Source organism: Halichoeres trimaculatus, unplaced genomic scaffold (assembly GCF_033239565.1).
Source record: "Halichoeres trimaculatus isolate MK-OKI-2021-1 unplaced genomic scaffold, fHalTri1.1 fHalTri1_scaffold_20, whole genome shotgun sequence".
Lineage (NCBI taxonomy): Eukaryota > Metazoa > Chordata > Actinopteri > Labriformes > Labridae > Halichoeres > Halichoeres trimaculatus.
The window spans coordinates 5643524-5656833 of record NW_027437198.1 but is presented as its reverse complement, the minus strand read 5'-3'; the positions used below and the strand labels follow the sequence as shown (position 1 = coordinate 5656833).

Here is a 13310-nt window from a genome sequence, read left to right as displayed (position 1 = left end):
TTGTTTCTAGTAATTCATGCTGATCACTCTGTTTTGATACCACTCAATTTAATGTTTGTTTTTCCATGCAATTCTGAAAATACTTTATGTTGTATTACATAAAATGCATGAATGATATGTGATTCAAATGGACACCCTTCAATTTGTCCTCAGACTTAAATAGAATAAATTAGAATGAGTCTGCCTGTGCATCACTTCAAATCAACTTAATTTTTCATGTGGTTGTTTCCAGGATGTCAGTGACAGGATAGAAAAGGAGCCGCTGGATGGACCAATTGTAAAACAGTTGGAGAGAGGAGGGAGGGCTGTCGTCAAATACGACTGGAGGGAGCACATCACTGTGCCGCTGCAGACAGGTATGAGCCTGTTGCTGAAGTTTCACCTGTCTTAGTTTCCCTGATTATCAGGGTTAGAGTCTAGCTCTCACAACTTCAGGTAACACTTCTTGATAAAGGTAGCTGCAGAAAACCTTTGGCGTGGAGTGTGTGTGTGTGTGAGTGTAGCTCAGGCATGGGCAAACTACAGCCCAGGGGCCACATGCGGCTTGTAAACATTTTAATCTGGCCCGCCGAACTTGAAAAAAATTAAATGAATAAACTTTGTTAAAGTTTTATTTTCCCTTCAATTCTGATGTTTTTCCACTAGATGGCGCACTGTAGATACATTTGCTTTGTTGAGGAGAAGTGTAGGCCCATTACTCCACGTTTGCACTTTACCCTCTGACTCATCACCCCTTCTGTAAAGATGAACTGACCTAAGAAAAGGAAAGTGAACAAAACAAAACTCATTGAAACACATGGAAGTGCGCATATGTGCGCAGATAAGACGGAGTGGATCGTCAGCGATCTGTTACTTATATAAAAAAAAAATTAGCTCAGGAACATGTCTGTATAAACCTTCAATGTGAGTTATTTGTCTAATTTTTATATAGAGACGTTCACGTTTGGTATCAAGATATCACACAATTTTGACACAATCTTTTATTATTTTTTGTTTTTTCATTTTTAAAACCAGGACAGAAAAAACAAGTTTTTTCTGTTTTTCTGCAATACCGTTTTTCCGTTTTGGTTTTAAAACAGAAAAACAAAAAAGTCCGTTTTTTCGGGGGGTTTTTAAAATTTTGTTTCGAAACAGAATAAAGAAAGAATGAACCTTACACGGATTAAAAATCCCATTTTAATTCCATTCTCTCATATTCTAATTTTAACTTCAAAACAAAATCAAAACAGCGAAAAATAGACCGTTATTTGTTTTCTGATTTTTGATTTGAAAACGAAAAATTGAATAACAAGTCGTTATCCGTTTTCTGATTTTGGATTTTAAAACGGATATGGAATGAACGAATGATACCCTGATAGTTACCAAAGCACTCCATTCATCTGCTCCTGGTCCGGCCCCTTTGTCAAATGTTAGAACCCATTGTGGCCCACGAATCAAAAAGTTTGCCCACCCCTGGTGTAGCTGCAGTATTGTAATCTGTTGACACAGCAGGAAGTGGTAAACCAAGCCTGCTGCACGTCAGCAACATGGACACAGGAAGTTTCATAACCTGAGCTGACGTGAAAAGGTGTTTCATATAAAGCATGTTGCATTCATCAGATAGTCATATATTGATCCGGTTAATTATCTTAAAACTCATCCTAAGAAAAGGATGCACTTTATAACAGGAATTGAACAAATTATGAACTATTTACACAGGATAAGTTTTATGTGGGGACTGTGTGGAGGTCAAGGCGTGATTCCAGATCATATTTAAGGCTTCATGTTTTTAGACTTCTTGGGTTTTGGAGCTGTCTAGATATTTTGCTGTTGTAATGTGAAACTCATCCTGTGCAAATAGGGCTTAAGTGTTCATGATTGAGAGTAGCCCTGCTGCACTGCTATTTTTAAAGGTGTATTTAACATCCACCAATTTGCATGATGTGCATCTTTTTCTATGATTCCCTGTAACATGGTTTCTTGGTGAATGGTTTCCATGGATTCATTCTGCAGTTGATGCATTGAGGTTTTCTTTCTCACCTTTTTTGGCAGATCTCCGGAAATTCCGCTCCTATAAGGGAGGATCAGTCAGAGACCTGCTGCGAGCGATGAGAAACAAGGTAGGAATGTGTTTGCATGTTTGTGTTTGAAAGATCATGCTCTCCACAGTTTGGCTCAGTCATTCTTCTCTCTCCACAGAAACACCATTACAGAGAGTTGCCTGCAGAGGTGCAGGAGACTCTTGGCTCCATCCCGGATGACTTTGTCTGCTACTTCACCTCCCGCTTTCCCAACCTACTCATGCACACCTACCTGGCCATGAGGACATGTGCATCAGAGAGGCCGTTCCTGCCTTACTACTCCACATCTGAGCAGGCTGCAAAAACACAAGCTGAACACACACACCCCATGCCACAAAGACTAAATGAGCCAAGCATTCAGCCCCTGTCTGCACACACATCATCCCCCTCCTCACAACCTGAGGAACCTTCACATTCTGCACAACCAGTGCAGGTCGCTCCTGCAACAGCTAATAGACCATCGCCCTCTTTGTTAGTGGATGAGTCTGAACCTTCACACCTGCCAGCTCTGACAGTGCTGCCAGCAGGGCCCACACTGTCCATGCAGACTCCCATATCTGCCTCTGAATAATCCACAGACCCTCTCAGGGAAATACAGCCCAGTCAGTCCGAAATGCACACACTACCAGGTCCTCCTACACTGGATGCAGAGCTTGTGTGAACTGGACCAGAGACAGGTTGACCCAGCACAAATGGGAGCATTTTCTTAAAGGGTGGACACCATGTGGGGCTCAGTTGCTGCACCTTGAGCTGGTGTGGACCAGGCCTGCAGTGCCTGGGACCACCTGCAGGGTGTCGCTGCTGCATCCTCAGTTTAAGTGCCTTCTGCTCACCTGAGATTTGTTCCCCAGCAGAGCCGTCCACAGGTCTGCCTCTGAGGACGGCTGATAATCAACAGGATGTTGTATGATGTTATCTTGTAGCAGGACTTTTGTGTTTTTTAACAGCATGTCCAAAAAGTGTTTGTCTCTAAAATATTTGATCTCTACTGTGGGAAACGTGTCTGAATCTTGTTGGGAACTTTTATTGTGCAATGTTGTATTTCTCAGTGAGCTTCTTCACTGTGCACATGCTGTATGTATATTTTTGTATAGACTGATTCAGAATTTGGATCAATGTTAAATGGTTTCATACGGCCAATGTGCCTTTTTTTAAAAAATGAATATGACTGTGCTGCATGGGTACAGATCTTAAAAATGACTATGCTAAATGTGCTTGATTCCAGTTAATGCTGCTAGACTGCTTCTCTTTTGTCAATCAAGTTTATTCTGCTGACTTGGAAAGAGCTAACTGTTCCAAAGGGCGTTCACTGTGACACCTGAATACAGATGGTTTTTTATTCCCATGTGATATGAAAATTTAAGAGTTTAGAATTTGGTAACGCTGCAGGAAGTCCATGTTTTAAAACCTTCTCAAGGGCGATAAAGTGAAGTTAATAACTTGCACATTAAATTCTATTTTTTTTAATACTCAAATTTTTGTTTGTTGAGTAATCACTGAATTTGAAGATTACTTTCTTAAGAAATATTAAATAGTGGTCATTGCTTTTTTTTTTTTTTAACTGTTTTGCATTTCATTTAAATTAAGTTCACCTTTAAATATGCTCATCATTCTTTCACATGTTATTAAATGCAATTTTGGAAATTGATTGAAAGAAAATCAGATGAGGACTCAAATGAGTTTCTCAGTTATGTTTTAATGTTGACATAACACTTGAGCACAGTACCTGAAAAGTATGTCCCACGCCCTTCATGCAAGGGCTGGAACCAGTTAGTAAAACAATACATGCTGAGCTTCAGTTATACTGCTCCATGACCTGATATAACCTGCGGTTGCTGTTTTGTTCATACTGCTACTAAATCATGTTAACCATCATACCATTTACAATGCTGAGTGTAGCTTGACAAGATTATGGCGTGTTTAATATATACAAAAACGTTCATACCCAACCGTACCTTACTTTTTCTAAACATTTCTGTTTTGAGCTTTTGTGTCTGAAAAGTTAACCCCTGGACACCTGTAGAATGTAGCTTCAGTGCTGTTTTAGCCTTTGCCCTCTTGCTCTCAGAATTATGTTTATTTTGATGTATGCGCTGTTGGTGGTGTATTTGAACAGATTGTAGATCGCTGTGATTAGTTTGCCTTTTATTCGAGGTTTTCCCATGCTAAGGATCGCAGTATGGTAAATTTTCTCAGCCTTAATTCCACACACACAAAGTATGCTGTTTTATACGTTCTTTTATGTTTCATGTGTTCTATAGCACTGTGTCTGGGACCCGTATTTTGATAGGACATATCAAGGGGTGAGAATATTAAGGGGTTACAGTTCCCTTGAAAAAGCACAGTATACAAGAAACGTTGCACACGGGCGAAAAAAAAACATTCTTTGACGTACACTACTGTCGCAAACTTTAAGTGTCTTAATCACGCCTCCAAAATTCGCCGCCGTAGGGCCGGAAACGTGATGCTGAGTCTGCCGCCCTTTCCATTTTCCCTAAAACGAAACTTATTATGGAGCATGCGCAGCGGCCCCAGCTGTACGGTCGAGCCATGCCTTGTTCCCATACACTGTATGATACTTCCTAGTTTTAGCACTGAATTTCAAGGAAGAGACTGAGTTGAGTCCAGATTTACTCTTCGGCATCGTTACATCGACTGGGAGAAAAGAATCAAGACGGAGAACACACGAAGTCTATTTTCCTCTGCATTTGATAAGGGTAAGAGTGACTATTTGTTATATCAAAGGAAAACGCGGAAAATTCTAGTAATGACGGTTCTGTATGGTACGGGTCTGCGGGGGTTGGGTATGTCCACTTGCGGTCATGAATTGTGAGAGGACTTAGATTATCTATGTGAAAAAGTGGGGTATTGTTTCTATCCCAGCTCCTTAGTATCTAGTACACGCAATTCTAGAGGTCATTTGAGGCAAACAAATGGTTTGTTGTACACAAGGATTTTTCTTATAAGAAAGAAGAATCGCCCAAAAAGACAGAAAGAGAAGGGCCGTGGATCCATATTTTACAGGTTTAAGCACGTCAAAATTGAACTAAGAGCAATCGCAGTGTAAGACTCAAACAGTGGGTACTCAAAGTTTAAGTTTGAAACATGTTTATTATATTCCCTCTTTATTTAGAGAAAACTGAAATGTGTTGTTCTCAACTGACCTTTGTAAGGGTCAACAGTATGTTAATAATCTGACCCCCTATAGGTTTGACGCTGTGGAGACAGGAGGGGGCTGAGAGAGAGAGAGAGAGAGGAGGGTGTGTTGTTGTGGTTTGGCACGTTGGAGAAGCTCACTAAAGTTATGAGAAAGACCGAGAACGTGTTTGGACTGATTTATTCCTACACCTACACCCATGTCGCTTACAGCAGGTCTTTGATGAAAGAAAAAAGTTTTCATGAAGAAAACATGAAAACGTGATTTCCACGTCGACATCTCGCTAGTAAAGTGAAAGAGTAATAGCAAGCCATTATTATAACATCATTCAGTGTCGCTCACTCAGAAATACCCTCTGAAGTTGCTGCAGTCTCCTTATCTTGAACTTCAACCTGACAGGACTGCTAAGGGCGTGGCACAACATGAGATCACACTGTGCATCCAAGAAGTTTAACCTTGTGTAACTGACTTGAAGCTTCACTGAGTAACTTTATGCAACAACATGTTAAGAATTTTTTAACTTAAAAATTCAGACAAGACTTGTTAGGTGAGTATTACATTTTTAACCTGAGTATGCACATTTTATAAGTTTCTTACCTTAATTCATAAAAACTCAATATATAACCCTGGTCATACGTTTTACTGTATACTCCTTTTCGTCTCAAGCATGAAGATGGGTGGCCTGCTGATCTGAAAAAAAAAAGACTACATAATCCCGTACCCATCCTGAAATAGCTGACAATCTCATTTTACTGAAAAACATTACAAAGAATTCTTAAATTAGGAAATAAATTTTGCCATACTAGCACAAACTAAAAAAAAAATTAAAGGACTGACTGAGCAACTAAAGAGGAACCATTGAATGCCCAATGACACAAACTTTTTTTTAATTAAAAAGATAATTATGAACTTAATCTGTTTTAAACTTTCTTTTGCAGATAAAATCCAAGACAACACCAAAGTTGATAATGTGACGGAAAGAAAAGAAAAAACATGGGTGAGTTGGGCGACAATTTTTGCATTAATTTTGTTGTTGAGGTAGAGGCAGACAGAAAACAAGGAAGTTATAAGGGGTTTGAGATGCAACAAAGGCACCATATTGTAACAAATGATGCAGGTATTGGACAGTTTTACTATCAAATGCTCTGCTATGAGGTTATATTTGTGCCACCAGAAACTGAATTTGAATTAGAATTTCAAAATTGAAAAGCATGATGTGTAATGGAATTAAATGTTTTGAAAATGAATTTATTTTTTTAATTGAATGTATTTATCTAATTGAATTTGAAATTGTATTTTACCTATGAAAATTCAACTCTTTTCATACTTTAAGTTCAAAAACACAGAATTCAATTTCAATTCACAAAAGGCAGATTCAGTTTTACAATTCAATTTCAATTCAGAGCAGCACAACAATAATGCTAATGCTAAGATAATGCTAAGATAATGCTAAATAGACCAAGAAATTTCACAGGGCATGCTAAAAACAGCTAACACAACGGCCCTGGCATGTCGGCACGTTATGTTTCCAACGTAACGCTGATTCAGAGAGGATGTCACTCCCAGTTCCTTCTTCCCAGTTCAGAGGTTAATGGAGCGCATCACCACAGGAGAGTCCGCAGACATGTAGAGGGTGTCTGTGAATCTGTGCTCAATTAGTCTCCCTAACAGGCACAAGATGACGTAACGGTCATGTCGCTCTGAATTCAAATTGAATTGTAAAACTGAATCTGCCTTATGTGAATTGAAATTGAATTCTGTGTTTTTTAATTTGAAGTTTAAAAAGAGTTGAATTTTCTTAGGTAAAATTCAATTTCAAATTCAATTTAAAAATTAATTCAATTAGAAAAATCAATTCATTTTCAAAACATTAAATTCCATTTCACATCATTCTTTTCTTATTCAATATTTTAATTCAAATTCAGTTTCTGGTGGCACAAATATAACCTCATATTCTGCCCTTTTAAGAGAAAAAAAATTCATGTTAAAAAATAGTATTCTGCCAGTTTTTATCTTGACATTGGATATGTCCACAAAAAAGGCATTTTTCCAAACTTGCCAACCACAAATGTACATTCTGTGTAGAGGATAACAAACTTTTTCTCTTATGCTTTCTTTTTTAATCAAACTTTTTTGAATTTTTCTTTTTTTGCCCTCAATCACAGCTGGCGAACTTGACCAGTCACTGGAGGTTTGGACTGAATCTCAAGTCAGCACATGGCTGAGATCAATTGGAGTGAAGGAGCAGTACATAGAAAAACTTTACGAGGAAGAAGTAAATGGACAGATCCTGTTAACACTGAATGAGGACTTTTTGAAGACAAAGATTTGCATGAAGTCAGGGCCTGCTCATTTGATTATTCAAAAGAGAGATGAGCTCATCAACTCCAAGCAAAAATCTAAAGAGAAGAAAAAACCCACCAAAAAACCTGAGTTGGAACAGCAATCAGTTCAAAGTGCTCCAACAGAAGTAGAAAGCCCTTCAAGATCAACTCATGGAAGAGATGGTAGCAAACAACTGAAGACACCAAAGGACGACTGTAGACCAAGACCTTTTGATAAAGAAGGTATTGATTTCATTTATGTAAAGCACAGAGTACTGCAGCCAGAGTCAGGTGCTTTTAATCTAATATCTCCCTGTCATGAATTCAAGTCATTGGCTTTGGCTGCTTCATTGGACCGCACAAGACTCCAAGCTAAGTTTGCAAGAGAGGTCCTTAAGTTTGCAGTTGGCTGTATGAACATCAGATCAAATGGTACAATTCACTTTGGTGTGATGGACAGCAAAGAGGACGCAGGGTATGTGCACGGCGAGATTATTGGTATCCCTGTTACAGAGAAAGACATGTTTGTAGATGCGTTGGACTACATTGAAAGATGCATCTCCTCCGACAAGGAGCATGTGCGCCAGTGTGTGCGACCTCCGAGGTTCATTGAAGTAATGGATACAGAGAGTACAGAAAAGAAGTATGTGGTAGAGGTTGACATTGTGCCTTCAATGAGTATTGTCAAGAGTAAAGTGTATGCAGTTCGTCTGCCAAACTTCAAAGAATCTGCCAACAAAGTAGAATTCGAAAAAGAAGCGATTCTACGAAGGGTGGGTTCAAAAACTGAACCAGTGAATGACAAAGACCTGAGTGACTTCTACCAGAGAGTCAAAGATCGAGATGCACAAAGAGAAGAAGCAGAGAAAACAAAGTTCCTTAGTGCTCCAGAAATGTGCCGAGACCTTGGAAGGAAACTAACAATGCTGATGACTAGTGGCAAAAAATTCATTGAGAAGGACAAATGGTTCATACTAGTCACAAACAAATTCCAGCCCGGTGACCTGTGCAACATCGAGTGGCTGCTTAACTTAAACATATTCTGCGTTTTTGACTTTGACCCAGACTCAAAGATATCTGGTCTTTGCAGTAAATACCTTCAGCATCGTGCCTCAAACATGCATTCTCTGCAGAGTTATAGAAAATCTGATGACATGAGTGTCAAAGACTTTGAAGACAAATTGAACCTGTTTGACCAAATAAGCTGGATCTTCTGCAATGGTCGAAACGACTTCAAAGAAACTCCGTGTGATGAAATGACTTGGATCAAGACAAAGATGACTCTTCTGCGAGAGTGTGTCTCTTTAATCTGCAAACAAATCTTGCCAAAAGGAACCTTCCAGGTCATCTTTCTTCTCACATCCCCAGTTGAAAAACCACTCTTACACACCTTCAGGGAGTTTTTCTTTGACATGGAAGGACTTGAAGACATCATCTGTATCTGTGAATCCCAGGAGAACTTCCAGAAGTTTCAAAGCTTTGCAGAGGGGTCATGTGGAACAGAAGCTGTGAACAATTCCAGTGTTGTTGGGATGAAAATGAGTCACATCAATGCAACTCTGCAGCAAGTACAGCTCTTTAAAGCATGCACCAGCAAACAGCTGCCAGTCTTTGTGAAAGGGACATGTCTGCTTGAAACACAAAACGAAGAACAGATGTATTCTCTGGAAATTCTGACAGTCGATCATTGTGATGAAACAAATGAAGACTTTATCAGTGAGGAGAAAGAAAACATCGAAAAACAGTTCTACCATGGTGGAAAAGTGACCTGGTTGAACTTCTGGCTTGCTGAACACAAGTATGTGGGGGAGGTAGTTAAAAGAGATGCCTATGATGAAGTTTCCAAACTTCTCCGTGACGCCTTGAAAGGCAATGCAGATGAAACGCCAGTTAACAGTATAAACATCTTCCATCATCCAGGAAGTGGTGGAAGCACCGTGGCGAGACAAGTTCTGTGGAACAACAGGAAAGATGTGAGGTGTGCTGTTGTAAAGCCTTCATACCCAGCCTCTCTTGTTGCACAACATGCAGTGGAACTAAGGGAGTATGAAGAAAAAGACCCTGAGAAGTGTCTTCCTGTGCTGCTCCTCATTGAAGACTCAGACAAAGAATATCTGGATGATCTCAGAAATGAGCTAGAGGTGGCTGTTAACACCAAAAAAATCCAGCGTAGCACTGCTTGCTTCATCTTGTTGAGTTGTAGGCGATTCCTTGATCCAGAGACAAAATGCAACGAATCTCCACTACAGAATGTGTCAGTCACTCACAAGCTGTCTGCCCAAGAGAGGAGAGAGTTTGCTTGCAAACGAGAGGCCCTGGAAGAACAGTATGAACCTGAATATATCCTGACTTTTGTTCTGATGAGTGAGGGATTCAATGAGGATTATGTTATAAAGTTTGTGAAAGATTTGCTAAAAGGTATCGACCACAGTTCGGATGTCACTCGCCTCATTCGCTACGTAGCATTTTTGAACACTTATGTCCAAAACTCTTTCATCTCCCAGTCTCATTGTGAAGCTTTTCTTGGTTTGACCATTCACTTGGGAAGGTTTGCCAGACATGAGTTTGAGAAATCACTCAGTCCTCAGGCTAAACTGGTCTTCTTGCACCTGCGAGATGAAAAGACACACATTAAATCCATCAGAATCATCCACCCTGTCGTTGCAGAAGAAATCCTCCAGCAGCTCTTAGGGGACCAGACCCAAAGCAGTTTGGCAATGAAGTTGCTCACAGAGAAAGTGCTTTTTGAACACAGATTTGGAAGAAATGAGTATGTGTCGTTTCTGAAAGCACTTTTCACAAGGCGATCAAGAATCAGCAAAGGAGATGAATATGACAGTTTTTTCTCTCCTCTGATTGAGCATGTGCGTGACAAGGAGAAAAGCCCAGACAAAGCAATTGAGTTGCTTAAGGAGGCTCATGAGCGTTTTCATAGAGATCCCTTGTTTGCACAACAGCTGGCTCGTCTTCATTACACTTACGAGAAGTTTGAGGAGGCAAAGGACTGGGCTGAGGCAGCAGCTAAACAACAGCCCAAAAACTCATACATACTCCACACAAAAGGGCAGGTGTACAAGAAATGGTTCCTAGCAAAATGCAAGGCAATTGACAATGACTGTGTATCAAAAACAGCGGATGCTTTGGGAACAGCACTGAAGGCCATTGAGTGTTTTCAGGAGTGTGAGAAAGCAGCTGAAGCAGATAGGGAAAACGTGCACAGTTCAGGTTTTTTTGCAGAAGTTGAAACTGGATGCAGTCTTCTCAAACTGATCTCCTCATTGGATGTGTTTGCAGACAGGACAAATGGCCATGCAGAGTTTAGGAAGTACCTGCTGACAGATTACATCCCAGAGGAAGTTAAAGATGCTTGGGAACCATTTCATGGGCGCTTGAAAAAGCTTCACAAAACAATGCAAGATGCCTTGGAGTGGATTTCAGAAGACCTCAGCTACTTTCAGACAGACATTGATGCAGATGAAGAAAAGACTCCTGAAAGGTCCGAAGAGCAGATTAGTCATCCATTGACATGGTTGGCAAAAAAATCCTCAGAGTATGGAAAGTACTTCAGTGAAGATTATTCAAGTGCACTTCAGGGGCAAACTATCCCAGACAATCTTACCCCATTCCAAAAACGCATGATCATCTATCACTTTGGTGGGGGTAATGTGACATCAATCCTCTCCAAGCTAACTGGACAGAAAGATGCAGTACACCTGCTACAGAAAATTCTTTCTCTGTATCCCACCAATCCATTGCAGACCAGATTTACTCAAAGGGACATTGTCAATTACATCATGACCAACATTGCCCTGAACTGTCTGTCATCAGAGACCCGAACAGTAGCCCCAATGAAAACCTTACAGGCACTCTGTCGTCAGTTCCCACCTGACAAAAGATGTTCACCAAACGCCCTGTTCCTACTCACCTTGCTGTTCTGGCCTGAGGATCATGAGAAGGACCTGGAGAAAGAAAACAAATATGAAACTGTGCAGTCTGCTGTAGAACACCTGGAAAAACGCTACTGGACAAAGAAAAAGGACATTCCTCAGAGGAAAAGAAGGCTTTACACACATTTTTTCCTTGGCAGTGGGAATGGACTGGATAAGTTTGTCCACAAGAAAAAGTTAGAAAGAGTCACAAAGGTTTTCTCAGTGTCTGAGAAACGCATGAAGTGGTTTCAGGGTGAGGCATGGAAAAACCCTGAGATTGCCACGATGTTGAAACTGGTGTCCGGATGGACTGAAGATGGGGTTGTGTACCTTGATGTCCGTGGGAAAAAGAGGTTCAGCATCCCACCTCTACATGCACCTTCAGTGCCTCACAGTAACGAGAACATCGCGTTCTACCTGGGCTTTACCTTCAGAGGCCCTGTTGCATGCAACATCATTGTGAAGAAATAGTTTGCCTGATGAACAATGATCATGTTTCATGAGTCTGCTTTTTGATTTGCTGAAAAGAGAACTGGAACTAATCTCTTTATCAGACGCAGGAACTGATTCCAACATGAGAAAACACAAACACACAAGCCTTGTGAAGAGTTGGGTTGGGCTTGTCAAGGTTCATGAATTTTATTTGAGGCAATGGTGAAATACAAAAATTGTGGTGAACACATGGTATAATAATAAATGTGTCAACAGTCAGACATTCAGACTCAAGACCTATATCACGAAGCGCTGTCAACTTATCCACGGTAACTCACACCTATCCAGGATTGAGTAACCGTAACAATGGCAATCAGGATAATCGATAGCACGACGCAAGTTATCAACACGGTAACTCAACCCAGGATTGACTCATCAAGAGCCGTGAATGCGCACGTAAAAGAGGAGGGCTCAGAGGCAGCTGACCAATCACAATCATGAGCGACTAAGAAAGCTCCGTACGTCACCGCTGAAGAGCAGCGGCTGATAATGCAGCAATACAAGGAGGAGAGAAGCAATAACTCGGTAAGGGGGAACACGGTAGCAGCGGCCAACCGCAGGCAAAATGCATGGCAATGCATGGCAACGCATAGCGGACTGTGTAAATGCCTAAGTTACTCATCAGTGGCTCAGTATGATAGTGATCACACTTCTACATCTCATAAAATAATAAATGCTATTCCAATTATCATGTCATTCTCCCAGATGTAATCCTTCTGGAGTCAGAAGAACATGGGAACAGATAAAAAACAAATACAAGAACATCATCACGTCTGATAAGTCTGTTTCAAGCAGTGGCAATTGCTCTAAGACTACAAGGGAAGCTCAGCTCCCCCTAAAATGTTCCCAAAAAAGTGGTGATATGTAGGCCTACTGCTGTGTGTAGGCCTACATTTCATTGATAAAATCTGCGCTAGAATTCCTTCATCTTTTGTTCAGAATCAGCTACCTCTCATAGGTAACTGGCTCCACCTCCTTCTCATTCATCCTGGGAACGCTATGAATTTGTTCCTAAGTTGCGTGAGGGCAGCAGCCACTTGCTGCACAACGCGGGATGCCGGAAACCTTGCTCAGCCGTTCCACATCCCCGACAGAGTACATGTAGCTGCCCGTGGCAAAGAACCGCAGGGCGATGCGCAATGTCTGTGGGACAGTCAGTGCACCGCTCCTGCGGGTTGCACAGGCAATGTACAGCTCTAATATTTCACAGAGGTGGAGTAGTCTGGGCCGTGAGAACCTATAACTCTCATACAGGAAATCGTCGCTTTGATCGAGTGGATCTGATCGATCTTTAAACACCCTTTCTCTTCGTAAAGCTCTTCTTACAACTTGTGTTCCTCTGTCCACC

At 40.8% G+C, this 13310-nt stretch overlaps 2 protein-coding genes across 4 annotated transcripts in view; both read left to right on the top strand.

Annotated features, from left to right (window-relative positions):
• ern1 (endoplasmic reticulum to nucleus signaling 1) overlaps positions 1 to 13310 on the top strand; it is an 85170-nt gene that overhangs the window by 26729 nt on the left and 45131 nt on the right. Inside the window, exons 20-23 of one of the 3 annotated variants that reach the window (XR_012599989.1) lie at positions 233 to 356; positions 2032 to 2099; positions 2179 to 2731; positions 2833 to 3531. The exons of 1 other annotated variant lie outside the window; for it this stretch is intronic. Coding sequence is in view for 1 of the 2 variants with exons in the window: in XM_074695965.1 (XP_074552066.1) it covers positions 233 to 356; positions 2032 to 2099; positions 2179 to 2631 (645 nt within the window). In the remaining variant the exon portion in view is untranslated. Of the gene's footprint in view, positions 1 to 232; positions 357 to 2031; positions 2100 to 2178; positions 3532 to 13310 lie in introns of those variants that run through there. One more of the 3 variants, XM_074695965.1, reaches the window with a different exon arrangement.
• LOC141809128 (sterile alpha motif domain-containing protein 9-like) lies at positions 4248 to 12627 on the top strand. Its single transcript, XM_074695963.1, has 3 exons — positions 4248 to 4777; positions 6156 to 6214; positions 7383 to 12627. The coding sequence occupies exons 2-3, from the start codon at positions 6211 to 6213 to the stop codon at positions 11939 to 11941; spliced, it is 4563 nt and encodes a 1520-aa protein (XP_074552064.1). The 5' UTR covers positions 4248 to 4777; positions 6156 to 6210; the 3' UTR covers positions 11942 to 12627.